The sequence below is a fragment of the Musa acuminata genome, chromosome BXJ3-9 (genome assembly GCF_036884655.1).
Source record: "Musa acuminata AAA Group cultivar baxijiao chromosome BXJ3-9, Cavendish_Baxijiao_AAA, whole genome shotgun sequence".
NCBI classification, from domain to species: Eukaryota; Viridiplantae; Streptophyta; class Magnoliopsida; order Zingiberales; family Musaceae; genus Musa; species Musa acuminata.
This window is the reverse complement of record NC_088357.1, coordinates 44,939,055-44,963,528: the sequence shown is the minus strand read 5'-3', so window position 1 is coordinate 44,963,528 and position 24,474 is coordinate 44,939,055. Positions and strand designations below refer to the sequence as shown.

At 42.4% G+C, this 24,474-nt stretch overlaps 4 protein-coding genes and 1 long non-coding RNA gene across 6 annotated transcripts; 1 reads left to right on the top strand and 4 right to left on the bottom strand.

The window, feature by feature from the left end:
- Positions 1-5: 5 nt before the first annotated feature.
- LOC135649578 (uncharacterized) lies at positions 6-1,767 on the bottom strand. The gene is made up of 2 exons (XR_010501330.1): positions 1,619-1,767; positions 6-707 (listed from the first exon to the last, which is right to left on the bottom strand). It is a non-coding gene; the product is annotated as an uncharacterized LOC135649578 (long non-coding RNA).
- A 315-nt stretch (positions 1,768-2,082) lies between these two features.
- On the bottom strand, positions 2,083-5,764 carry LOC135649577 (uncharacterized). The gene is made up of 3 exons (XM_065168077.1): positions 5,072-5,764; positions 2,413-2,484; positions 2,083-2,311 (listed from the first exon to the last, which is right to left on the bottom strand). The coding sequence occupies exons 1-3, from the start codon at positions 5,720-5,722 to the stop codon at positions 2,309-2,311; spliced, it is 726 nt and encodes a 241-aa protein (XP_065024149.1). The 5' UTR covers positions 5,723-5,764; the 3' UTR covers positions 2,083-2,308.
- Positions 5,765-7,209: 1,445 nt separating this feature from the next.
- On the top strand, positions 7,210-8,936 carry LOC103998920 (protein TEEBE). Of its 2 annotated transcripts, none has more exons than XM_065168075.1 (4): positions 7,210-7,368; positions 7,457-7,543; positions 7,616-8,113; positions 8,290-8,936. In XM_065168075.1, exons 2-4 carry the CDS (start codon positions 7,474-7,476, stop codon positions 8,811-8,813), a joined length of 1,092 nt encoding a protein of 363 aa, XP_065024147.1. In that variant the 5' UTR covers positions 7,210-7,368; positions 7,457-7,473; the 3' UTR covers positions 8,814-8,936. The 2 variants fall into 2 exon arrangements, with proteins under 2 accessions (XP_065024147.1, XP_009418805.2); XM_009420530.3 differs by having other exon boundaries at positions 7,261-7,325; positions 7,437-7,543.
- A 691-nt stretch (positions 8,937-9,627) lies between these two features.
- On the bottom strand, positions 9,628-10,920 carry LOC135649575 (probable isoaspartyl peptidase/L-asparaginase 2). The gene is made up of 3 exons (XM_065168076.1): positions 10,476-10,920; positions 10,319-10,405; positions 9,628-10,242 (listed from the first exon to the last, which is right to left on the bottom strand). The coding sequence occupies exons 1-3, from the start codon at positions 10,899-10,901 to the stop codon at positions 9,727-9,729; spliced, it is 1,029 nt and encodes a 342-aa protein (XP_065024148.1). The 5' UTR covers positions 10,902-10,920; the 3' UTR covers positions 9,628-9,726.
- A 7,151-nt stretch (positions 10,921-18,071) lies between these two features.
- On the bottom strand, positions 18,072-19,410 carry LOC135648601 (protein IRX15-LIKE-like). Its single transcript, XM_065166424.1, has one exon. The coding sequence runs from the start codon at positions 19,245-19,247 to the stop codon at positions 18,261-18,263; it is 987 nt and encodes a 328-aa protein (XP_065022496.1). The 5' UTR covers positions 19,248-19,410; the 3' UTR covers positions 18,072-18,260.
- Between the last annotated feature and the right edge of the window lie 5,064 nt (positions 19,411-24,474).

Below are 24,474 nucleotides of genomic sequence, written 5' to 3'. Positions count from 1 at the left end.
TGATGTGCTGAGAATGACTTGTGCAAATTGAGCCAATTGGTGAATCTGAACTTTCTCATGTTGGTTGGATGCTATGACAAGTTGATTGTTGCTAAGAAGTTGCTACTTTGGTTTCTGCATCCATCAACAAGTGCTCAAGAACACAAGTTACTGACTGATCTTTTACATAATTTCTTATCATTTATTCACCAATAAAAACTAACAAGACATGAGGATGAATTCTCGAAGAAAATTATGCAACTCATACAAGAAACTGGTGGACCAGTGCAGATAACTGTGCTGGTGATGCAGAAGCCAGCCATCTACAAACTGCATTATTGTCTCTCATCCAACCTTCACATTCTCTGGTGGTACAGAGAGCATTGCAGAAGAGCCTTGTAGTGCCATGCCAAATCTGGTTTTGACCCACCTCCCAGATCAAATCATTTCTAGACATTTCCACTGCCACATTCAAGTATCATTTTTGGCATTTCTGTGTGATGCAAGTATCAAGAAGGATCTTGAAGAGGAGATAGATGCTCAGCATGCTCTTGTTTCCACTGTCTGCTTTCTCTTTTCCTTTTGTCATTGCACAATTGCATTTGGACCAGCTCCACTTTGAACTCACAAACTTGCAAAGCCAGTGCTCGACATGTGAATCTTTCCAGTAGAAGGGCAAAAGTAGCTTTCTTTTCCTATGCACTCTCATGTGTTTCACTTTTGTTTAGCTGATAGAATCAGAGTTGCATAGAACAGATACCATGAGAATTCTTATGCTATAACTACACATACTCTATGGTCAATTGACTAGTTTTTATGTGAAACATTTTACAGTATTAAAGCTTATGAAGAATGATAAATTAACCACAGCTAAATACAAAATAGGAAATATATAATGCTAAGATAAATGTGATAAGTTCTAACATGCTCCTGCAAATACTTCTATTAAAGTAAATATAAGTAAATGTGACATGCAGAGCCATAGTATTAACAGGAGCTATGATTCTCTATCAATTGGCATGATCCAGTATTCCCTTCGTTTATAGCATCACCATCTTTCCTTCCATCTCAACCTCATAACCACCATCCATAAATGTAAGATGAGATGTGACTGAATCCTAATAACTTCATGTTGATTGGAGAATTGAAGGAATGATGTAGAGACGAGAAAATTTTCAAATTGAGTATGCTAACTCATTTAGTGAAGTTGACTTCAGTAATTTTAGTTGTTGGGAGTGAAGTACATGAATAATGCTTTTCCATAGTGTCAGTATAGCAATATCAATCTGGTGATTGATATTCATGTGATTGTACCATGTGCCAGTGGCTTCAGTTTGGTGGAACATATTATGCACATCAATCCTTGACTGAGAGAATGTTGTAATATACATAATCCAACTAAAGTTCCAGCTATTATTGCAAGGCAAACAAGAAATCTCCCATTTCATATCAAACAAGAAGGATCTTCACACATTAAGAACAGATGCATATCAAATACAGGAACAAACTGAAGCTACAGAATCTTCATTACCAAATCTTTAATATGTTGGGGCATGAAGCAAAGTGAGAACAACAGTGTGTGTCATTTCATGCATACCAGGAGGGAGAGGAGGTAAAGAGAAAATGGAGAAGGGGTTACCTGGAAAGACCTAGCTCAACCCCCATGGCCACTACCTGGCAAAGGAAGTCGTTGGATTTGAGATACTTGTAGAAGGATATCCAGTGCAACCTGCAATTATCAAAATATATAAGCTTCATGTAGTGATCATTGATGAACTTGAGAGTTCAGCTTACCTGTGAGAGCAGCTTCTGAACACAGGCCTCGAGCAGCAACATCCTCCTCCTGCCTCAGTCCAACATGATGACCGAAATCATGGCCTCGGAGCACTGCCATTCAAAACAAGTGATTTCACAGACAAGAATGAAGAGGAGACATAGGATCAACTTTCTCAGTCCTTGTTTTGGCCAGCATACACTGAGGTAGGTGATACTCTGTTTTAGTGAACTGAGTCCATCCTTGCCATGGAATCAACTACCAAAGAGGGCAACCTCCAGAAAATAGTATCAAAGTCACAATCGGCAAAAGACAAAGACACACTCAGCTAGGAATTCTGAGTTCAACATTAGATAATCACCAGTCACAAGAGCCAAATGCACCATTTATTTACAACACTTTTCTTTATATGTTTTCTGGACAAATATTCATATCTCACATACATGTTTTGTTTTACTTCATATACATTATGATGCATGCAGAAAATCTTTACATGACAAGGAAGCAAATTCTTCTGAACCATCCACCTGAATCCTCCACTTCAAGTATCAGAGATCACTGAACAACCGAATAATTGAAAGGATGTAACATCAGAAGCCTATGGTAGGTGAAGACATGAAAACAAAAAGATAACTTGATCATACTTGACAAGAACTTACCTCAGAGTAGCAGTCTTGACGAATGACTTCCTGGTTTTCTAGATTGACATTCAATGCACACGAAACATTTCCCTGAGAAAATGTAGAGATAAGTGGGTAATTGATGCTCAGATTAGACAAAAAGTACTAAAGAATGAATAGAAAAGAAAACAATTAAATCTTACTTTAACGAAGAAAAGAAACTATGTGAAGATTGTTGTTCATTACTATTTGGCATGACTCTAGCTAACTTATTATGTATCCTTACATAATTTGACTGGCTGAGAATATTTGTTAGCAAGGAAGACGAAGGCCAGAATATACCTAATGAATATTTACAAAAAAAAAAAAAACCTAAAGCTTGACAACTCTGGGAATATCTTAGTAAATATCACTGCAAAACAGCAAAATATCATATTTATCCCTTTTAACTTCAAAATATCATGTATATCCCTGTAGGGATGAACAAACTCTAAATACCTTCATCCCTCAGCCACCATTACTGGAGCTCAGCCAATAACAGGTAAATGATATGGGTTAGGTAACCCAATTTGCAAAATGCCCCCATTGTATCCGCAACTTATCAAACTCAGGCCAGACCAATCTCTCCAAAAGTTGATCTAAACTGACTTTTTTCTCTCACGCCGAATTGCTATCAAACTTGATCCCTCAACCACCACCTCTCTCAACCTAATGAATACATACATGCAGGGATATGTGTGATGCCTTTTTTTAATTTTCTTCCTTTTAGAATAACTGGATACTTGCATTATTCGGAAAGAAAGGGGTCATTTTGGAACACGATATCCTTGATGGTCAAGTTAGGTGTCATGTTTCGGCATGCCATTTCCCTCCTCCTTTACCCTTGTGTTTTTTCCTTTCCCTCTCTTACATCACTATTCCATGTGCCCTACCATGAATTCTCATATCACTTGGTTGCATTTGCATATTTCTGTATTTGCACTCAATTATATATCATTTTAAGCTCAGAAGTAGCTGCAGAAAACATCTCTCTTATGTAGTAACCCAACCATCTGCATGGGAAGGCCACCTTTTTTATCTTGTTGCTCATGAGGACAGTTATCTTTGGATATTTTATACAATAATAGATTGGACATAACAACCTGAAACTATTAGCTTGGATATTTTATGCCTATTAGCTTGAACTGCTGGATTTTAAACTTCTGACATCACATGAAGAAATCTTTCCTTTATCTACTTAAAAAGAAAGCACCAACATGCAAATATTTTCAAGACTTCCCAATTACAATGAATATTTTAAGTCAAATGCTACAGTTATTACATATATCAAGAAATCATAAGCAAGTTGCTTGGCAAGCCTCTACTGCATTCATGCAGTTTCTAAGGATGCTTCATATATGAGAATTAATCAGCCTAGAAATACTAGTAAAGGATGAACATTATATTTCATCCTTTTATGAGCTGTCATGTACAAAATCTTAGCCATCAACCACTAAATATTTGGGTAAAGGCTAAGGCTAAAATTTCCTAGAACTAGATGTAAAAAAACTAAAAAAAATCACATATACACAATGTTTTCAAGGTTTTTGTAATAAGAAGCCTGAAAATTTTCTATTATACTGTACCAAGGCCATCAGTAGAACTATTGGTGTGAGGTCTGCTGGAAGAACAATTACCATAAACCGGAGTAGTTTGCAGTAATCGAGTTGTCTCTAGGTATCCATCTTTTGTATTTGTATTCCAGATTTAGTTTCTTCTTCTTGTGTTCTGTACTTGATAGTTTAACTATAGCATGAACTCTAAATCTAAACATCTAATTTGATCAAAATCATACTTTGTACTTAGTATCCAGCAATAATCCCTTCCAACTACACCCTAACCGGTGTTTTTAGTCCTGATGCTATGAAATAACATGCAGTTCTCATTGAGCCACTAATCTGGTCCTTGAGACCCCAATTCCTGCATCTAGGACAACAGAGAAACCTGCTGTTTCCAAGTTCTGCGCAGGGCAACAATTCCTTTCATCTTTTCCATGACCACCTCTAAGTGACAGATCATCCCTGCTGCCTAAATATTATAATAGCACATGTTATCCACGACTGCTTCGAGTTCACCTTTTAATAATTCTAATCCTAGACTATCTTTTAGTCCTCGCATGACCCTTATGGTTGAGAAGGAGCAAAAGAACATATTCAATCACATCGCAACACTGGAGAGGCTTCTCGACATGATTTGTATGAGCAAACAATGTTAAGTCAATCATCCATTTTAATCAGTAATAATAGGTTCGCACACTCTATTAAAATAAACGTTCCAAATCTATATCTTAGAAGTCTTAACACAATGCAATAGTGACATGAAGTATGCAATGTTTTTTGAGAAGTATCTACAGATTACCAGTATAAATCACACAACAGTCAGGGAAATGCTTCTTGAAGCATTTAATTAGATACAATTCTTTTTCTTGGGATTAAGAAAGCTACAACTTTTTTTCAGATTACTATATGTATCCATCAAGATAATAAAAATCCTCATTAGATCAAATTCCTATCCTACAAACCTACAACAAAAATCAGATGTCAAAGGATCATTTTGGCACATCAAATTCATCGATGGGAGAAGATAAAACAAAAGATGCAACCAAGTCAAGGAGCAGCTGAGACATTAATGAACAATAGGAAGCGTTCGTAAATTGTACCTGAACGGGGACGTCGAAGAAGAACAGCCGCATCCGACCCTGCACCTCGGTGACGGTGTCCAAAGGCAGTGATCCCCTAAAGAGATCCTCGATCAGATAGATGGCATCATTCAACACGAGGATCCCGTCGAGATCGAGCTTGGTGTGGACGTGCGAGACTCCCCGCGCCCTAACGTGGCCGCCGTCAGCCGTGACGGAGCCGAGCGGCCTCCCGCGGTACCCGATCGAGACCACGATGGAGCGGTAGTCGAGAGAGAAAAAGTCCGGGTTACGGACCATGAGGTCGACGCTAAGGACGACGTCAATGGTAGCGAAGGGGGGCGGGGTGACGCGGAGGTCGTCGAACCGGAGGCGGGCGACGGTTAGCTGGGGGTCGGAGGGCCAGAGGAAGAAGGCGGCGGAACATAGGATGACGAGGAGGAAGGCCGATGAGAGGAGGGCGGAGGATGAAAAGAGGGAGCCGCAACAGTGGCAGCGTCCGCGGCGGCGGTGGCGGCGGGGGTAGAAGGGGAGAAGCACGTAGGCCGGGGGTTCCGGGAAGTAGGGTTCCTGGAGGGCAGCTGCTGCGGCTGGGACGCCGTAACACGGCTCCGTCGGCGGCGGATAATGAGGCGGAAGGAGCGGAGCCGCGGGATCTCCCGTTTTCTCCATGCCGAGGAGAAGCAATTGCGGTTGCTCTGCCTCCGCTCCTACTCTTATTATTTGTTCGGATATTTACTTTCAACTACACATCATACCAGCCATGTCATTGGAATTCATTTCTGACCCCGCTAGGTGGGACCACATAATTTGTCAATATCACTACGTGAACTGAGGGTAATTTATCGAGCAACGTATAATCAGGTGTGAGAAGTTATTGCCTTAGAGAATGGGTTTTCAAGACCAAACGTGGCCCAATTGGATTCTTTTACTTGGGAGGTACGCGTGATAAGAGCAGTGTTGACATCGAAGTCACGTCACCGGGTCCACGTAAGAGTAAAAATATGGGTCGGGTCGAAATGCGATTATACGGGTACGAAGGCCTAGCCTAAGCAGATCCGCCAATACCAAATGGATCGGATCGGATCTGCTCTCTCTCTTTTATTCCTTTAAGCAAATATAATAATTTTGACAATATCTAAAACCATAAGATTGTTAAATGGATCGTAGAAGACATTCTCATTACCACGATCGATCTTTTGATCGTTATGGACGGCAGAGACAAAAGGTTCTTTGATCAACGACCGTGCACGAAGCTTGATGACGCCAATAGGATGCCTACATGAATCTCAAGGACTGCATTGACCGCAGTCAAGTCGGTGGCCTGCCACCGCCACCACGTGCGCCTGTTCCTGCTTGCCGAGGCACTGGCGGCGACTCCACGCCCAGCTGCTCTGCAGCATCGCCATCGTCGGCGGCGACGGAGGCAGACTTAAACTATTCCCTCTCCGCTGTTCTCGTCTTCCGCAGGAAGCTGATTTCTTTTTCGTTGGGTTTTCTTAGTCCCATCCGATCCAATCTGACGTGCTGAGAGAGGAATCCCTCGATGCCCTTCACAACCTTATCCGCTGGGATCAGTACACTATAAGAAATAGAATCAGAGAGTCCGTAGAAGATGACAGCTTGATTTCTCTTTCTCCGAGAGAGAGAGAGAGTAGTCTGTAGAAGAGCTCGTTAGCGTAGAGATTCAGATGATTTGATGTTTCATGTGCATTGAATGGAATCTGCTTGTTTCAGATCACTTATAGCAACCTGCAGCTTCCTAAAAGCCCCGATACTTCCAAGATAGTGCCCAAAGTACCAACTTCAATACCTGATCAAGTATCCATAATCTTGTCTTCCTTTCCAAGATTGTGAGGTGAGACTGGAGAGCGGAATTGTCGCTCAGAACATGTTTCCACCATTTGTTTGTTCATGTTCTTTGCTGCTAATCTTGGAGTTAAATAAGCCAAGTCATGTACATCCCCATGTCCATGGCAGATGTACGGGTCTCTGTCGACTGACTCTGACAGAGCCTTATTTTCTTGTGAGCTTTTGATGTAACCGATGTGTGTGAGCCACTTGCAACCACATGAATTGTATCCAACTATATATATATTTCTGCCATCCTTTTAAGAAGGCAGGTCTCGATGAACTCTGCAGCAATCCGACACGCTTCTGCCATCGCCAACGTGATTTCTGCAACCCTCAGCTTCCTTTTTACTGCAACAGAGTAGGGTGAATCAATGACGCAGTTGACATGTACCGCCGGATCAAGCATACAACGCAAGGAAAGGTATGGGCTTCGGATGACAAGGCATGAGGGAGTAGTCGTGTAGGTGAGCTTTAGCTTTGTGCTTGAGGGATATCTGAACGCAGGCGTCTGAGATAAATATAGCTCTCACAGTACCTGTGGCACTGTCTCAGCTTTACTGAGGAGGGAAATGGGTTCCCTGCAGCTTCTCCTGCTTCTCTCCTTCTGCATCGGTGTTCTCGGGTCTCTAGAACTTGATGGTAATGACCTTAGCAACATCTCCTTCTTTAAGTTTGTAGATATTCAAGCTTGTCTCCGTTGATCTGTTGCAGGGTTCCTTGCCAACGGCAACTTCGAGATCAGCCCAAGGCAGGACAAGCTCAACAAGACGGTCATCCAGGGAAAGCACTCCCTCCCACACTGGACCATCCACGGCCTGGTGGAGTACGTTTCCGGCGGGCCGCAGCCCGGTGGCATGTTCTTCGCGGTGCCTCACGGCGTCCACGCCGTGCGGCTCGGCAACGACGCCTCCATTTCCCAGAACATCACCGTTAAGCCGGGATCCCTCTACGCGCTCACCTTCAGCGCCACCAGAACGTGCGCGCAGGACGAGGTGCTGAGGGTCTCGGTGCCGCCGCTCTCAGGCGACCTCCCCATTCAGACTCTTTACAGCAGCACCGGTGGTGACACCTACGCCTGGGGATTCAGGCCCGGTAACAAGACGGTGCAGGTGATCTTCCACAACACGGGGGTTCAGGAAGATCCGGCGTGCGGGCCGCTCTTGGACGCTGTGGCCATCAAGGAGCTCTTTCCTCCCATGCCGACACATGGTAAGGTTAGCCATTAATGTATGTGAGATCAGTGGATTTGCATGCAAAAATGGCGGATCTAATGAAGGAGGAGAACCCTTCATGCTGCTGTTTTTGTTCAACTGTCGTTCACCTGAGATTGTGATATGTATCCAACAATCCCAATCACCTCTTGCTGCACTGTTCTTCAACTGCAGACAACTTAGTCAAGAATGGTGGCTTTGAAGAGGGCCCTCATGTGTTCAAGAATTCCACGACCGGCGTCCTCCTCCCCCCCAAGCAGGAAGACAGCACATCTCCCCTCCCTGGCTGGATCATCGAATCCCTTAAGGCCGTCAGGTTTATCGACGCCGCACATTACGCCATCCCGTCCGGCCAGTTCGCCATCGAGCTTGTGGCCGGAAGAGAAAGCGCGATCGCCCAAGTTATCAGGACCGCCAGTAACACCACCTACAACCTGAGCTTCGTGGTAGGCGATGCCAAGAACGGTTGCCATGGATCGATGCTGGTGGAAGCCTTTGCCGGCAATGGGACAGCGAAGGTGTCATTCCAGTCGCAGGGAAAGGGTGGATTCAAAGCTGCAAGCTTGAACTTTACGGCAACCGGGAGCAGGACACGGATCACGTTTTACAGTTCATACTACCACACTAGTGTTAGTAATCCGGGTTCCCTTTGCGGGCCTCTGTTGGATCAAGTTAGAGTTTACCCTCTCAAAGCTTGAATCTTTAGATGTCGCTGCTTCGTTTGGAGTGTTCTGTAGTGAAATCTGTAACATCCGAGGAAGAATCTGAAGTTTTTCTAGTAATCTAAAGCATGGATCTTGTCTCCAGGGCACTTTTGCTGACGCTGATGGTGAAGTGTTATTTTTCGTTCGTAGCGTTCTTTACTGTTTTGTTATTAGCCCCCTTTATCTTTGACGAAAACCATCGCCCCTTTCTCGTTGCCTTCGTCTCCCGACGGTCGAGGCAGTGGTCTCTCAGGACTAAACTCGACGGTCGAGGTAGGAGCGCGGCAAATGACGGAGGCCCTCTCAAGAGATCGTCCGTCAGCAACAAACGAGGGATGGAGGCGAGGACACAATGATGGTAGCGACAAAGGTGGGCGCTCGTATGATGTCTTCTCCCACCTCCTCGAGGAGTGCGAAGTGTACGACAATGGCCCCATCTCCAACAAGATTGTTGTGGTGGCCGTGGTGCAGCAGCTCGCTCCTCTTCATGGAGCCCCAGTTGCCCTCCAGCTCTGTGGATGATCACAACCCTCCGTCGCTGAGCACAGCCTAGATTCGTATCCTTCGTCATTGAGCACAGTCTTCCATCGCTGAGCACAACCCTCCATTGCTAAGCATAGCGAAGATATGGATCCTCCGCACAATCGAGATCCGAATCTTCATCATTAAGTACAATCTACCCTCATGTCGCTAAGCACAGTTGAGATCCTGCCCTCATTGGATTCTCTATTGTTGAGCAGTTGGAGGTCTCATATATCTCATTACTACAAGCTTAACTTATTCCTCTTCCACTTCTATAAACAACAACTATTTGAAGCTCATAGAAAGCCACAGTATATATAGAATGAAGATTTATACAATACATTCGCTATAAATTCATAGGCCACGAATAGAAAGAGTATGACGCCTACCATATGGCCACATCCATAAACCCCTCCTCCGTTGCACATCCTCTAAACATACCCACGGTATTGAATCCATAGGCCACCTCACCATTCCTCGACACGGCGATGAGCCCGGCCTTGCCCTCGTCCAGCCTCTCTTTGAGAGCGTAGTCCACCGCCTCCTGGAGGCCGAGCCCCTTGTACTCCATCAGCGCTGCCACATCTCTCGCTAGGGTGCTTCGGATGATGGCCTCGCCCTCGCCGGTGCACGACACGGCGCAGGCTCCGCAGGCGTAGGTGCCGGAGCCGATCAAGGGCGAGTCCCCGATTCGGCCACTCATCTTGTTCATGAGCCCTCCGGTGGACGTCGCGGCGGCGCACCACCCACCGCTGTCGACCGCCACGCATCCGACGGTCTCCGGCGCGTAGATGCTGATTGGGAGGCCGTTCATCTGCAGGCCCCCATCTGTCGTTGCACCCACCAGTCCAGCGCTGGCGCTGCAGGTGTCCGCGCTCGGGACTGGAACTCTGTAATCGTACTGCTCCAAAACATCTACATGAGTGCACATGATATATGAACGGGGATTGCAATCAAATAGCATCTACTTCACATACCACGATACTGTTTGCTTCCTTTGCCAGCTTCAGCATACGCACATTCTCATCAGTGATGAAGTAGCTATTGTCCACCACTTCAACCCCCTGCAACGGGACTAGCATTGCATCAGGAGCGGAAGAGAGAGAGAGAGAGAGAGAGAGAGAGAGAGAGGACCTGTTCGCGGGCGAAATCCTCGGCGCCGTGGAAAGCGAGGTAGGAGTGGGGAGACCTGTCCATGACGAGGCGAGCGAGGGAGACGGGGTTCTTGACGGTGGTGAGGCCGGAGACGGAACCGCAGCGGCGTCCCCGGCCGTCCATGATGCTGGCCTCCATCTCCACGGTGCCCTCCTGAGTCAGAGCGGACCCGCGACCGGAGTTAAACACCGGGTCGGTCTCCAGCTCCCGGACCACCATCTCCACCACGTCCACGGCGGGGAGGCCGGCTCGCAGGCCGGCGGCGCCCACACCAAGGCATCGTCTCAGCACCCGCCGCGCCTCCTCCTGCCGTTCCTCCGCCAATTTGGGGTCCACACCAGCTCCCCCATGCACGGCAATCGCCCAGCCCCCCATCTCTGCCTCTTCTTCTCGCCTCTTCCACATCCCCTTCGTATCTGCTTCGTTGTACGTGAGTTGTATTCTGCGTGCCACGACTCCCAGGTCTCTAAATAGCGTGCGCGGACGCGAGAGGATTCCAGAGGTGGAGTTGAGAGAGGGCGGTGGCGTCCGAGTCAAACCCCCGATCCGTGGGGAAAAAAGATACCGCGAGTGCGGATCCCACGACACTTCATGGGAAGGCAATCCGAGTCACGTCTTCGCCCGTGTCTTTCCATCGAAATCCAACATTATTTTCTTTTTCTTTGAAATATGTATTCAAAAAAATATGCAATTGAACCAAATTTACATATATTAAACAATAATAATGATAATGAATCGAGTTTTTGCACCATATCATGTTACTCTTTTCATCACATATGATCCTAATTTGAGCCAAGCATATACACGTATTAAAACCATTTTATAGACCATTATTCTTCGGGTATTATTCCACACGAAATATATGTTTGGTGAGCTAGCTTGTGATCACAGCATTGACCAGTTGGATGATCATCATCCATGTCAAAATCTACGTCTTATGGGAGACAAAAATTGCTGCTGAAACAAAATACTTCTTTGAATCGGAGGTGGCAGATGAGGCAAGACTTAGTCCAACTCTATCTGCTACTTAAACTTTGCATCAGCACCAATCTGGCAACTGATAGCCAAACTAATGGTGGACAGAAAGGCAGGTGGTCAAGTCCAAGTGGCCTTTGTTAGTCTAAAAGAGAAATATAATTCAAACACATCATGCAACCAATGCATGCTTGTTAATATATTGTATATTATGGAGGCCAACTAATTTAGCATGTGGATATACAATACATGCATGAAAAGCATTCTCAAAATTGAGGACTTCAAGCAACCATGTAAATCATGTCAAAGAGTTATTAAGTATTTTGATTACAAGATAAACATCTAATGCCAATCACAAGTGATAAGGTATATTTTGGCTATAGGTCATGTCACGATCGATGTCATGCCACGCTAGTAAGCAAGATGAGCACCCCCATGCGTCGAGCCAGAATCCATACCAAGGTGTTACTCGGTACGTCTCGTCCCGGAAGTTTGGGATGGTGCCGTCTAACGTCGTTCCACGTGTCTCAGGATGGCGACCGCACAAAAATGTCGTCTCATCCCTCGAGGATCGACCGTCATGTCAAACCGCGCATGACCGACCCTCATACAATAGTATAAAAGCTCCCGACTGGTCTCCAGCCAAAGGAGGTGAGAGAGGCAAAAACAATTCAACCCACAATTGACTTGCTCGTCGGAGGGGCTAAAGTCAGGAATCACCCGACGAAAACCATTCTTGTAGGAAAGCGAATACCCTCGAGCCATAAGCATTCCGACTTGGGAGTTACCATCAGCCACTAACCAGCTTAGAAACCGAGAGACGCTGCTCAACATCACGAGGCTAACACTCGTCACAAAGGCTCGACCGACCTCTGGTTGCATCGACCCGTGAATCAAACCATCCTAACTCAACAGCCACCGTGCAAGAATGTTAAGTTTATAAATCAATTCAGGTTTTGTTTTCACTTTCGATATAGGAATAAATGGACATCAACTTCAGTTGTTTTATTGCCATTAAGAGTTCTATAGTTAATATTTTATGGAAAGAGTATAAGCTGAGTAATTTGTATAAACTTTTGTGATAGAGAATATTTATTTTGATGTAATACATATTTATACCAAAATCATATTATTTGCCTGAATTAATCTTGAGATTTTTCTGGATGCAAGACCTGTTCATGGGCCGGGCTAAATGTCCGAGATGGAAGCCCGGCTCGAAATAGCCCAGACTCCGCCCGACCCGTTCCAGGTGCAGGCGAGGCCCCTGCGGAGCATCGACCTTGCCCGGGCCCCAGACTCCGTCTTCTTTCCGGCATCGGAAAGTTCGGCATCGTGCCCACAATCTCGTCCAGAGCCTCGCCTCCCTGTTCTTCGCCTGCGCCACACTTCTCCGCCCCGTCATCCTGTCCAAGGGCCCGTCGGCTCAAGTGGTAGCAATACGCCTGTCGGAAACATCGGGAAAAGCCCATCTTCGCCGTAATCGTTGGATCACATCTCGAAAACTTTGCGTTCGGTTATATTTCTTGGTATTCTTTGACCATATTGTCGGTGAAATAAATTTAATGTTATTTGCCTCTTATGGAGCTCGATCCATTGAGACACACGATTCATGACTCTTTGATGGAGAATCAACAAGATAATATTTAGCACATTCGATGAACATGATAAATTTCTATAGCAAACTTCTGGAGGTCGAGCCTGTTTTGCATTTTACATATTTGCCTTAATTCCTGGTTCTGACTTCCGTGTCAAGAATGAAATCAGTATCTAATGTTTGTGGTATGAAGTGACTAGGAACTAAATTTCTAAAATGCAGATATTTTGCATCATTGTCTGCTGGATTTAGGTTTTACTATGTCAAACATAATTGTGGTATTCCTTAACTTTTTCAAGCTGGCTATGTATCCCCACACACTCCCCCCCTCTTTTTCTCTTTTTTAATTTCAAGGCTATTATAATATCATGTGTTAATCTTTCTACTTCATTATAAAAACTGTGGAGACCAGTTTGCTTTGTGCTGTACAGTCTCATCATCATTTTCTAATTTATTGCCCCATTTTATACAGTTGTCTCAAAGAATCGTACAAATTGTCAGCATTCCACATTAAGATCTTAGTACAGAAACAAGTTGAGAGTTGATCCTAGCAAGGAGCATAGCTTCAGGAGTTAAGAAATAGCTGAGCTTCATTGTTCACTAGTTGATAGCTGTTAAGTTATCGGCAAGCTGAACTGTTCCATGGATATCTTTTGTCAATCTTCCTCACAATTCTAAACATTTATTATACACGTAAAAAATTCCTTTATCTAACATATACATCTTAGAGTCATGGTGAAATAAATAGTTGCAGTGTATTTATGCTCAAAAATATATGAATGATGTAACAATGCAAATATATCATGTGATAATCCGGTGGTGACCTGTGGATGGTTTATCCTTTATATAGATCTTGAGAAGTGGCATTTTCTGATTCAGCCGTTTTTGTGCAGGTGAAGGATGTAATGAAGAAGGAGCTTTCTTTGTGCAAGGAGGGAGACATGATCATACATTAGCTGACAGAGTTGGCTAGCAAAGAATAACTATGTCTGCTTGTTGTTGATGAGAGTTCCCATTTACTTGGGATCTCTACAGATACAATATCTCTGGCACATAATCAATGCCAGTGAGTGCAGCTATCTTCACCCTCACAGTTTGTGAGATGTGCAACAGGTATCCAATTGTTCTTTCTGAGTAGAATTTGTTGGAATAAGTTCTCAATGCAATTTACTGCTAGAGGGGTCTATATTCTCAAATGCCTTTTTTGCACACTTCAAAAACTTTTAGGATTTCTTTCACTTTCTGTTTGTAGAAGTGGTTGATCACTGCCTTTTCTTCAGTCCATTCCAATAAGCGACCGATAACACATAATGTGGTCTTCAGATTCTTTCTTTCTTTTTTTCTTTTCAGAATTGTCACTTCTTTTAGTTGCAGACTCTTAGAAAAAATGTTACAATACTGTTGTTTTTATGTCACATTGTTCTTTTTTAATTTCAATATGCAATAGAAAACTGGATTCTAGATATATTTGCATAGAGGTGAATGGTTTATATAGATTGGTTTATATAAACTGGTTTATGGTGTTTTAGTTCTAGTTTTATGGATTCTTGGAGCCAAGAATTAATTGGTTCTTTAGGTCCATGACTACAATAGGTTCAAGCCTTTGTATCCTAGATTACTATATGGATCGGGCTCATGGGAGTAAGTCTATCTTGACTCAGCAGTCCGAGGCCTTACAACCAAAATCCACCCTTCCCCTCGCCAGCAGGCAAATAACTGATGGTTTAATTTACACTGGTCAGTTGGCTTGGGCTGATAGGTCTAGGTCAGGATTGATAGGCCCAGTCCTGCTGATTGTCTAGTTATGCATTATAAACCAGTGTCAAGTAGTTTTGTCCATATATTAGCAGTACTTCCCTCAAAATTAGATCAACTTAAGGCCATATAATCTCTAAGAAATTAGGTCAGAAGTTAGTTATTATCTCTAGATGCCTATACAGAAACTACAATTTGAAGTCTACATGTTTTTTTGTTCTGTACTGGAAAGTGCCAACTATTTTGATTTGAGCTTTTGTCAAACAAGTTATGACACTGGATGTGATGCAGATGGAATTACCCCTGTCAGCAGTGCAATTCTTACCTGTCATCAACGACCACAACATTTTGTTGATATCATCACCTTGCATGGAGTGGTTTCAGCAGGTTTGTGAACTTAACCTTAACCTTAACCTTAGCAGGTTTGTCATCAATGACCCTAAACCTTTTGTTCTTTAACATCCATTAATATCTTCTATGGTGTTGATGTATCTCAGCTTGCCCAGCAGTAGCAAAGGGGTGTATGGACAATATTTACTTCTTTTTTTTTTTTTTTCTTTCAAAGCAATTTGTTTCACTATCTTTGCTGATGTAATATGGATCTACAAAGGCATTTATTACACTTTGTAATTTGCACATGCCATGCATGTAAAAATGAATGACTTTTGTGTTTACAAAAGAATAGAGCACATCAAAGAGGTTATGTAATATAAATACATGATAACTGCCTAACTTTTGATTATCTGTGAATATTTAAATATACTGGGCAGAAGGAAAATGGCATAGCATTTTAAAATCCATTAATTGTTTACTATCCACACAGTATATTTAAATGTACTGTGTGGATCATTCTCATTTCTTTTCTGTTTCTTTCTTTTTTAATATATATCTATTTCAAAGTAGGAACTAATTAATAAGAGAAAGAATACCCTCACCATGTAAAATCTTTTTCGGTTCAGGAGGATAGCATATATGAAACGTGGGAAATACATGAGCTAAACTGTTGTATAGAGTGTATACTGGAATCAAGATTCAGCCTAGGCTTTAATCTCTATGTTGGTATCTATATTGGCTTTTTGTTTATAGGACATATATGCATTAGCACATGCATCATGCCATAACACAAAGGACTTTAGATTTGTCGTGTCGAAATGAGTAGGAACAAGATTTGGTCAAATTCTAGTGGTCCACCTAGGATCTGAATCCAATAATCTTTTGGATTCAAACTGATGATATATGACCAATATTTGGATCAAATCATAGTTGGTTATCAGACTCATCCCTTTTGTAAATCTAGATCCACAACAAATCAAATAAATATTAATGTATCTTAAGTGAAAACATGCTGAAAAATTGGTTTGGATTTTGGAATATTATTTCCCATTGTCATCCCTAGAAATGAGGATCAAACTGTTGAGGATGCAAATAAAAGTCAGCTTCAGAGAGCCTACAGGTGGGAGTATAGGAGATAGCTTGGGGGTTGGGGCACTTAGTCATATAAGTTGGACCAACTCCATCCAGTGACTTGGGTTCAAAGGTCTTTTCCATCTTCAGGAAAGGACAGCCACTTGAGGTGATTGCACCAAGAATAAAGAAGAAAATGAAAGGAAGAAATAATTAAAGTCAATCTGTGGTTGCACTTTATATTTTATTATTCATTATAGTGGAAAGTAGGCCAGCTTGCTCAAGTTATTGGTGGAAGCTTAGATCAACAATTGGGAACGCTTTATAAATTTTTTATGCAATTGCCTCTGCCCAAATTTAAGGGAGTGCACATTGACGTTAAGATTCCAGTAAGAAAGGAAATTTCTGGCCCATATTCATAACTTGAATCCTTAAATATTTCATTGTTATTTAGCCACAATATTTTTTACATTTGCTCATGCTTTTTTAAGTTTATGCTTGTTCTTACTTGCTATGTGTAAAGGTCTTGTTCTTAGACTAACCATCCCTTTCTTTATTTTGCAAGTTTACCCTTTGCACAGTAGCTAGGGTTGTTAGTTTCCAGTAATAATATGAACTTTACTCTAAATGAGGGTTGCAACACAAACTTCAAATATTTAGGGGCAGATAATGAAAGAAAAACCATCTCAAGTTTTAGAAGTGTGGATTCCCTTATCTGTAACTGTGTTTCTTTTTAAAATTTTAAATCAAATTGATACTTCATTATATATTATCTTCTTTGGTCTTTGTTCTTTTCTGTATTTGGAGTAAGAAATGATTTCCTTCCCAACAAATGTGAGGTTCTTGGGGTAATTTAGGAACTAATGAATGGAGATTCCTGCATGAATAGGTTTTTAAGACTGATAAACTTCCAATACAAATTCAGGTTTAAAATGAAATAAGAACTTTCCTTAACCAAAAAGCAATGTTTTGCCAGATTGCTGAACTAAACTGCTACGAAAAAAAAGATCATTGAGGTGAAATAAAACACAATATTATCATATGACTTCTGAGAGCACAAAGAAGGCACACACCACTATGTTTTTAATAAATATTGTCAGGATATCATTCCGACACAATCATTCACTTCAAAAATCTTGAGCAGCATCACATATTTGTATACATCACATTTTTTGGTGTTTTGCAAGGCATGTGGCAGGTATGATTTCTGCATCAAAGGTTTAAGGTGCTGTCAGATTCTGGTAAGAGACATTGACAACTTACCTACTTGGATTCAGTCCCTTCCCTCTCTTTAAATCAAACAAGCAATGGGCAAAAGTTCTGATTCTGAGTTTGATGTGAATATAAAATTTTAGCAGATCATGGAAAGCATACCATATCTACTGACATTGTAAATGCTTGAAGGAACAGATCAGGTGTCACATTAATGAACTGTTAGAGCCACAGGTACCCAGAATTCTGAGCAAGTTCTTCAGAGAGGGAACTGGAGACATCATCTGAAACTGTCATCACCCATCATAACGGGTGTTCCTTTATATTAATGTCTATCATTACAAAAATGTAAGCATTCTTTTTTAGATAACATTGAAACACTGTCAACACCAAATCAAAGTATTTGGTTTGCATCCGCATACAATTTATGTTGTCTCAAAGTTGTTTTTGGTCTTGTTTACAGCTGTTATCAAAAAGGAAAAGCGAAGAGAAGTTTATGGAGCGATCACCTATCAGCCAATTGCCACGTGGTGGGCCCCACGTCCGCACGTGGTCAAATGAGATCTATATGCTTCTCTCAAGCAGCAACTTGTCAAAATAAAGATTCTAGAGAGACGACCAAGTCAACGTCGATCTCGATCAGAGAATTCATGCTCTCATATTATCATATCATGCGATGATGTAACCTAATAAACATTACCGGCTACGAAACTACAGAGAAGGGTGAAGGAAACGACGACTGTAATATGTTGTGATGTGTGTTATGTTTCTTGTTCTTATCGTGACAGTTGACCTGATCATGGCGGTGAAGGGAAGAAGTCAAACTACGATGTGGCTATTGCGTCGCCGGCCGTGGAGGTCCGGTTGGAGCAGAACTCGTCGGCGGGGCCGGCGCGGATGAGGAAGTGGGCGAGGTGGGGGGTGGCGGCGACGAGGTTCTCCGGGCAGAGGAACTCCGCGCTGCACACCCTCTCCGCCTCCCGGTCGTGGTCGTGGACGAGCACGTCGGTGTGGCCGCGGCCGCGAGACCTGGCCATGACGGCGGCCGTGAAGATGGCCGACATCCGGCCCGGCGTCGCCGGCGTGTGCCCCTTGGGCCCGTCCACCAGGATGACGTCCCAGGCCACGTCGTAAAGCTGGTTGGGGAGGTCGTTGATGGCGAGGCGGCAGTCAGAGAAGAGCAGGTTCTGCACCGGCCGGCACTCCCCGCGGCGCTGCCGACGCGCGGCGGCCAGGAGGTCTGGCATCTCCCGAACCTTGGTGGTGTAAGCCACGTCGTAGGCTTCCAGCCCCGGGTTGCGCCCCTCGACGCGGGCGACGTAGTACTCGTTCTCGTCCAGGAAGACGGTCCGCCCGCCGTGGTTGAGCGCACGCCACAGCGGCGTCTCGTGCCCGATCCCGAACACGAGCAGGTTACACGGCGCCCGCCGTCGTAGCACGCCCGCGACCGCCCGGAGGTCCTCCTCCCTCATCTTCCCCGTGGAGTTGGAGGACACGGCGTAGTTGACGAGGGCATCGAATACAGGAGCCGGCAGCGGCGATGGCTTCCCGTAAGAGGCCGACCCAGCGGACGCAACAGCAGCGGTGGAGGAGGAGGAAGCCGAGGGGAGGTCACTTGGATCTCTCGCGGTGGTGGTGCTGAGAAGGGTGAGGAGCGAGGCGAAGGTGAAGAAGGAAAGGAGAGCGATGAGCCAAATCCGATGATGGTGGAAGACCGAGATGGAGATGGATGTGTTGACCCCATTGCCACCTTGCTTGTGGTTGGAGGATGGCTGCAGAAGGATTAATCTGGTGCTGTTGACTCCCTTCATCTTGAAGTGCAGTGAAAGAAGAGAAGTTTGTTCAACTTAATACTGCCATAAGTCCTTCTTTCTGATTGAGAGAATTGGGAGAAGAGGGATAGCAGGAGGAGGAGGAGGAAGAAGAAGAGGAAGAGGAGAGAGGAGAATGAGTCTAATATATTCATCCCAACTTTGTTCTGTTCATTCCCCATTTATTATTATCATAAATGGAGAGAGATGAGGATTTGCTGCTGTTGTTGGAATGTGGAGTGCGACCAGCTATTTTGATTGTGTTGGCTTGAGATATTAGTCTCATTCTTTATATCTAAAACATTGATCTGACAAAACTTTTATGTCCAAAATATTGGTTTGATGATTTGAGGATATTAGTAAAATAATTGATTATTGATAGTAAAATTGTAAGATCAGATCCTGGATCTTTCTAAGCAAAGTTGTTCTTGGTTGATAAGATTTGTGTGTTTCAAGGAGTCTCCATCCAGATTATAGATGCATATAGTTTCACAGAACAACACCCTTCTGGAGCTGCCAAAAATAAATAATTGATTGACTAATAAAAAAAAAGAGATTTCTGGGGTTCTAAAGAATCTTTACAACTAGCAGACTTGCTCACAAGTAACATAATGATGCCATTTAAATGTAACACAGATGGTTTTGCTTGAACAATTTCTTAGCAGTGCAATTGGGAGAGCCATCAATCATGTGCAAAGGTGAATATGGATATTTTATTACTAGATGATGTGATTATGTGTTCTTCTTATCTCCTCAAATCTTCCTTCCTATCTTGCCTTTGATTTCCTTGCTAAAATTTATGCCCAATAATCCCTACAAATCAATTGGTTGTCATATTAATACATTATAGCAATCATGGTCTTGCAAGAATCACTTATTCAACATGTCCAGCATAACCAGTAGAAGATGTGAAACCTTCTGCGATCACAAGATCTTATTTCAACTACACGTGTTACAAAAAAAAAAAGAATTGACTTAATATGGTCAGTATCAAAGTTTTTATGTTCAATTACATAAATTGAGATGGTTGCAGTGTACCATCATTTAATTATCATTCGATATATAATCATCATGTAATATTTAGGATGAATGGAGACTATAAAGATTATCCTCCACATATCTACCCACCTGGGTAAGAATACAAAATAGGTGATTATGGGCTACCCTTCCTTTTATCATTCACCTAGACAAGAGACCAACAAGAGGAAGGGCGGTTAGATATTATCTCTCTACATAATATTTCATTTATACCCCTTTATAACACTAGGTATAAAAGGGGTTATCTTTAATATAAGAAAAAAAGGGTTATCTTTTCTGACCACTCATGTCTACACTCATATATATCAGGTTACTAGCTTGAGCGTCGAAGAGACCGGGTGAAAAACCTCTCTTGACCTCAGTTTCGTGCAAGTGGCACCTCAGTAGTTCAACATTTCTACCTCATATGTACCTCAGATAACCCTGCGTATATAGATCCGAACTATGTCGGACTAACCAAGACGTCAATGATTTCTTTCCTCAACATTTTTAGTGCTAAAAAGAGGGTTCGGTGTCGCAGGTACGTCGACATGTCAACCCTCTCAATGAATACTCAACGATAAGAATTTATCCCCGACCCATAGCATTTTCACCTAAAGAGAGAAGTAGTCATCCTTTCCACACATGAACGTACCTACAACAGTGTAAACATCGAACGTACCTACAACAGTGTAAACATCGATGCAATACTAGTATATATTGAATGACCCAAGTCTCTTACCCCCAAGGATAATTTTGAGCCACCTACTTATCTCTATCAAAGTATTTTTGAATCTCACTCAATAAGTATAGACATTAATAGACATAATACATGTCATTACTACACTTTTGCCCCAGTTAGTATAACAGGCGATGCCACCAGCTCAATCATTCACTTGCTCAACTACCATCAACATCAGCACCCATCGAGGTTCCCCCACTCGATATGGTGTTAACATCTCAAGAGCACTTGAGACTCATCAAATCGTCAGTGGAGGGAGCATATCGGTCCTCAACCGTAGAATTCAGTAGACCACACCACTACTCTACCTTAGTTGAATCTAAGACCTAGCTGACGGATTCGATAGAGGATTCCTTGTGTATCCAACTACAGTAGATGGATCGACATTTGGAAGAGATATGAGGGGAGTTCCAATAATCCAACGAGGAAGTGGTAGTTAACCCCACCTTACGTCAATCGCTATTCAATAAGAAAATCTAGGAAGAACTATTTTCAGTAAACTTTTGCCTCTCATCATTGGAGGCATTTAATGGGAATGTTGACTTGATGGAGCACATTACAGTTTTTCGTATCAAACCATATGACAGATGCCTTGATATTTCATACATTCCAAAGAGGCCTAGCATAAGAATAATATGCTTACCTAAAGCCACTTTTCATTAGTCCTTTTGTAAACAAGTGAAGGAGTTCGAACTTCACTTCCTAGAAAATGTGTGCTTAAATTCATCGATAGCAACACTTCTCTAACTTAACAAGGGGAGAAGGAAATGCTTACATACTTCGTTATTCGGTTCACTAATGAAATTCGAGGCGTGATAGATGTCCATCAATTACTTATAATATAGACAATTATGATGGAGTTGAGACCCTCTCACCTATTTTGGTCATTGATTGAGAGACCACTAGTGATGGTATTAAAGATATTTTAAAGGGTCAATCAATACATTACTGTTAAAGGCAATAGTCTTGGGTAAGCTTGAGGGATCACACAAGAGGTTGAAGTATGAGCAACCGCAATCCATCTTGACCCCAAGGTCACCATAGTGAAGGAGAACTGAAGGGCCTGAGTTACCTCGACCAAGGTCCGAGCTAACCCCCATGAATATAACTAGAACTGAAGTTTTTCTACAGATAAAAGAGAAGCGGCTCTTAAAAACCCTAGCCCAATAAAAACTTTGTTGGTTAAAAGAGATAGGTCCAAAACTATCGGCTCCATTGGGATTATAGTCATGACACAAAGAATTGTTGTAACTTGAAAGAGTAGATTGAAGAACTCATATGTCAAGGACACCTCAGGTAGTTTGTCCGAAAGCACCAGGAGCCATCATCTTAATCTCAAGGGTTAATAGAGAGATAAATTAATATCATCATTGGTGGACCCACCTCGAGGGAAGACAACTCCTCAAGTTATAAAGATTATGCTTGAGCTGCCATTGAAAAACACCCAAGAATGAAGGACAACATAGAGATAATCTTCAAGGAGAAAGAAATGAAGTACCTTGACTCGAACCATGATGATACTTTGATAGTTTCTATAAGTATGATCAATGCTTGGGTAAAGAGAGTCATGATTGATACAAATAGCTTTATCAATATCCTTTATTTTGATTCTTTATAAAAACTCGGGTTTTTGATTAACGACCTTACCCATATAACTTCATTGATGGGGTTCACTAGTGGCTCTATCTCTCCTCTCGAGACCATAGACCTACACGTCATATTCGGGGATGAGCCTTGCTCTAAAATAATACTGGATAAATTCATGATGGTGGATATTTCCTCGACATATAATGCAATCATAGGTAGACCCATACTAAACAGACAAAGAGTGATGGTGTTGACCTAACACATGATGATGAAGTTTCCAATAAGAATCGATATCAGAGAGCTAAGAAGCAACCCAAGAGAATCATGCTAGTACTACTTGACAACAATCTCCATATTGAAATAGGCTTGATCTGAGCTGTTATTTATGGACCCTCAAGACTTCGTTAAGTCTATCCAACATCTTGAATCGATGGAGTCACTGATTGAAGCACCCCTATACAAGGCCTAACTCGATCAAGTTATCAAGGTTGGGACGACACTTCTCGAAGAGAGATGAGTGCAACTTATCAACTTTTTTCTGAAAAACGCTAAAGTGTTTTCTTGGTCACCGAGAAACATACCGGGAATCAACCTCAATATAACTCAATATCACTTGAACATTTCTCCCGAGGTATGACCAATGAAGCAAAGACATCGCAAGTTTGATCTTGACCATCAGTAGGCAATTGGTGATGAGATAGATAAGTCGTTAAGAGCAAGATTTATTATTGAGGTGCAGTAACCCCAATGGCTCGCTAATATTTTATTCGTTAAAATATCTAATGAAAATTGGAGGAGATATGTTAACTATATCGATCTCAATAAGGTGTGACCGAAGGATAACTATCTAATTCCTCGAATTGATTAGTTGGTTGATGCTATCTTGGTTATGAGCGTCTCACCTTATGGATGCAATCTTAAGTATAACCAAATCAAAATGGTACCAAAGGATCAAGAACACACTTCTTTTATTACTAAATGAGGCACATATTGCTACTGAGTTATATCATTCATGTTAAAAAATATTGGGACGATATACTAAATGATGGTTAATGAAAAATTCAAGCATTAGATCGGGAAAAATATTCAAGCATATATAGATGACATGATAGTAAAGAGCAGGACGATAAATTCACATTTGAAAGATTTAGTCGAGACATTTTAAGTTGTAAAAAAGTTTAACATTTGCCTCAATTCAACCAAATGTGCTTTCAAAATCAACTCGGGAAATATCCTTGGATTATTATGCACCAGAGAGGAATACATGTAAACCTTGAGAATGTCTGAGTTACATTATATGAGAGATATATGCCCACATTATTTTTAGAAATTAAAGAATCCAAAGAGCTTCCTATGGACCAAAGAGTGTCATGAGACTTTTGAAAGGTTGAAGGACTACATCACCTAGTTGTCACAACTCACCTCGACCTTAGGTGAAATTCTAAGTCTCTACCTCACTACCATTGACCTAGTTATAGCTCGACGTTAGTATGAGATGACTCAAGAATTTAGAAGCTATCTACTATATCAGTTATATTCTAAGTGGATTCGAGGAATGATACCCCACTATCGAGAGACTCGCATTTGCACTAGTATTGACGGTAAGGAAGCTCTGCCCCTATTTTCAAATGCATGCTGTATAGATGATCACCAAGTAACCACTCATGTAGATTCTCTCTTGGTTTGATGTCTTGGATCGACTGTTGAGATGATCAGCAGAGTTGGATGAGTTTGACATTCAATATGTTCTGAGGACTATCATAAAAGCTAAAGCGTTGGTGGACTTTATTTCAGAACTAACTCTTCCTTCACCCGAGGTCAACAAGCACACCACACTCGTATGGACGCTGTTTGTGGATAGCTTCGCTACCTCGAATGGAG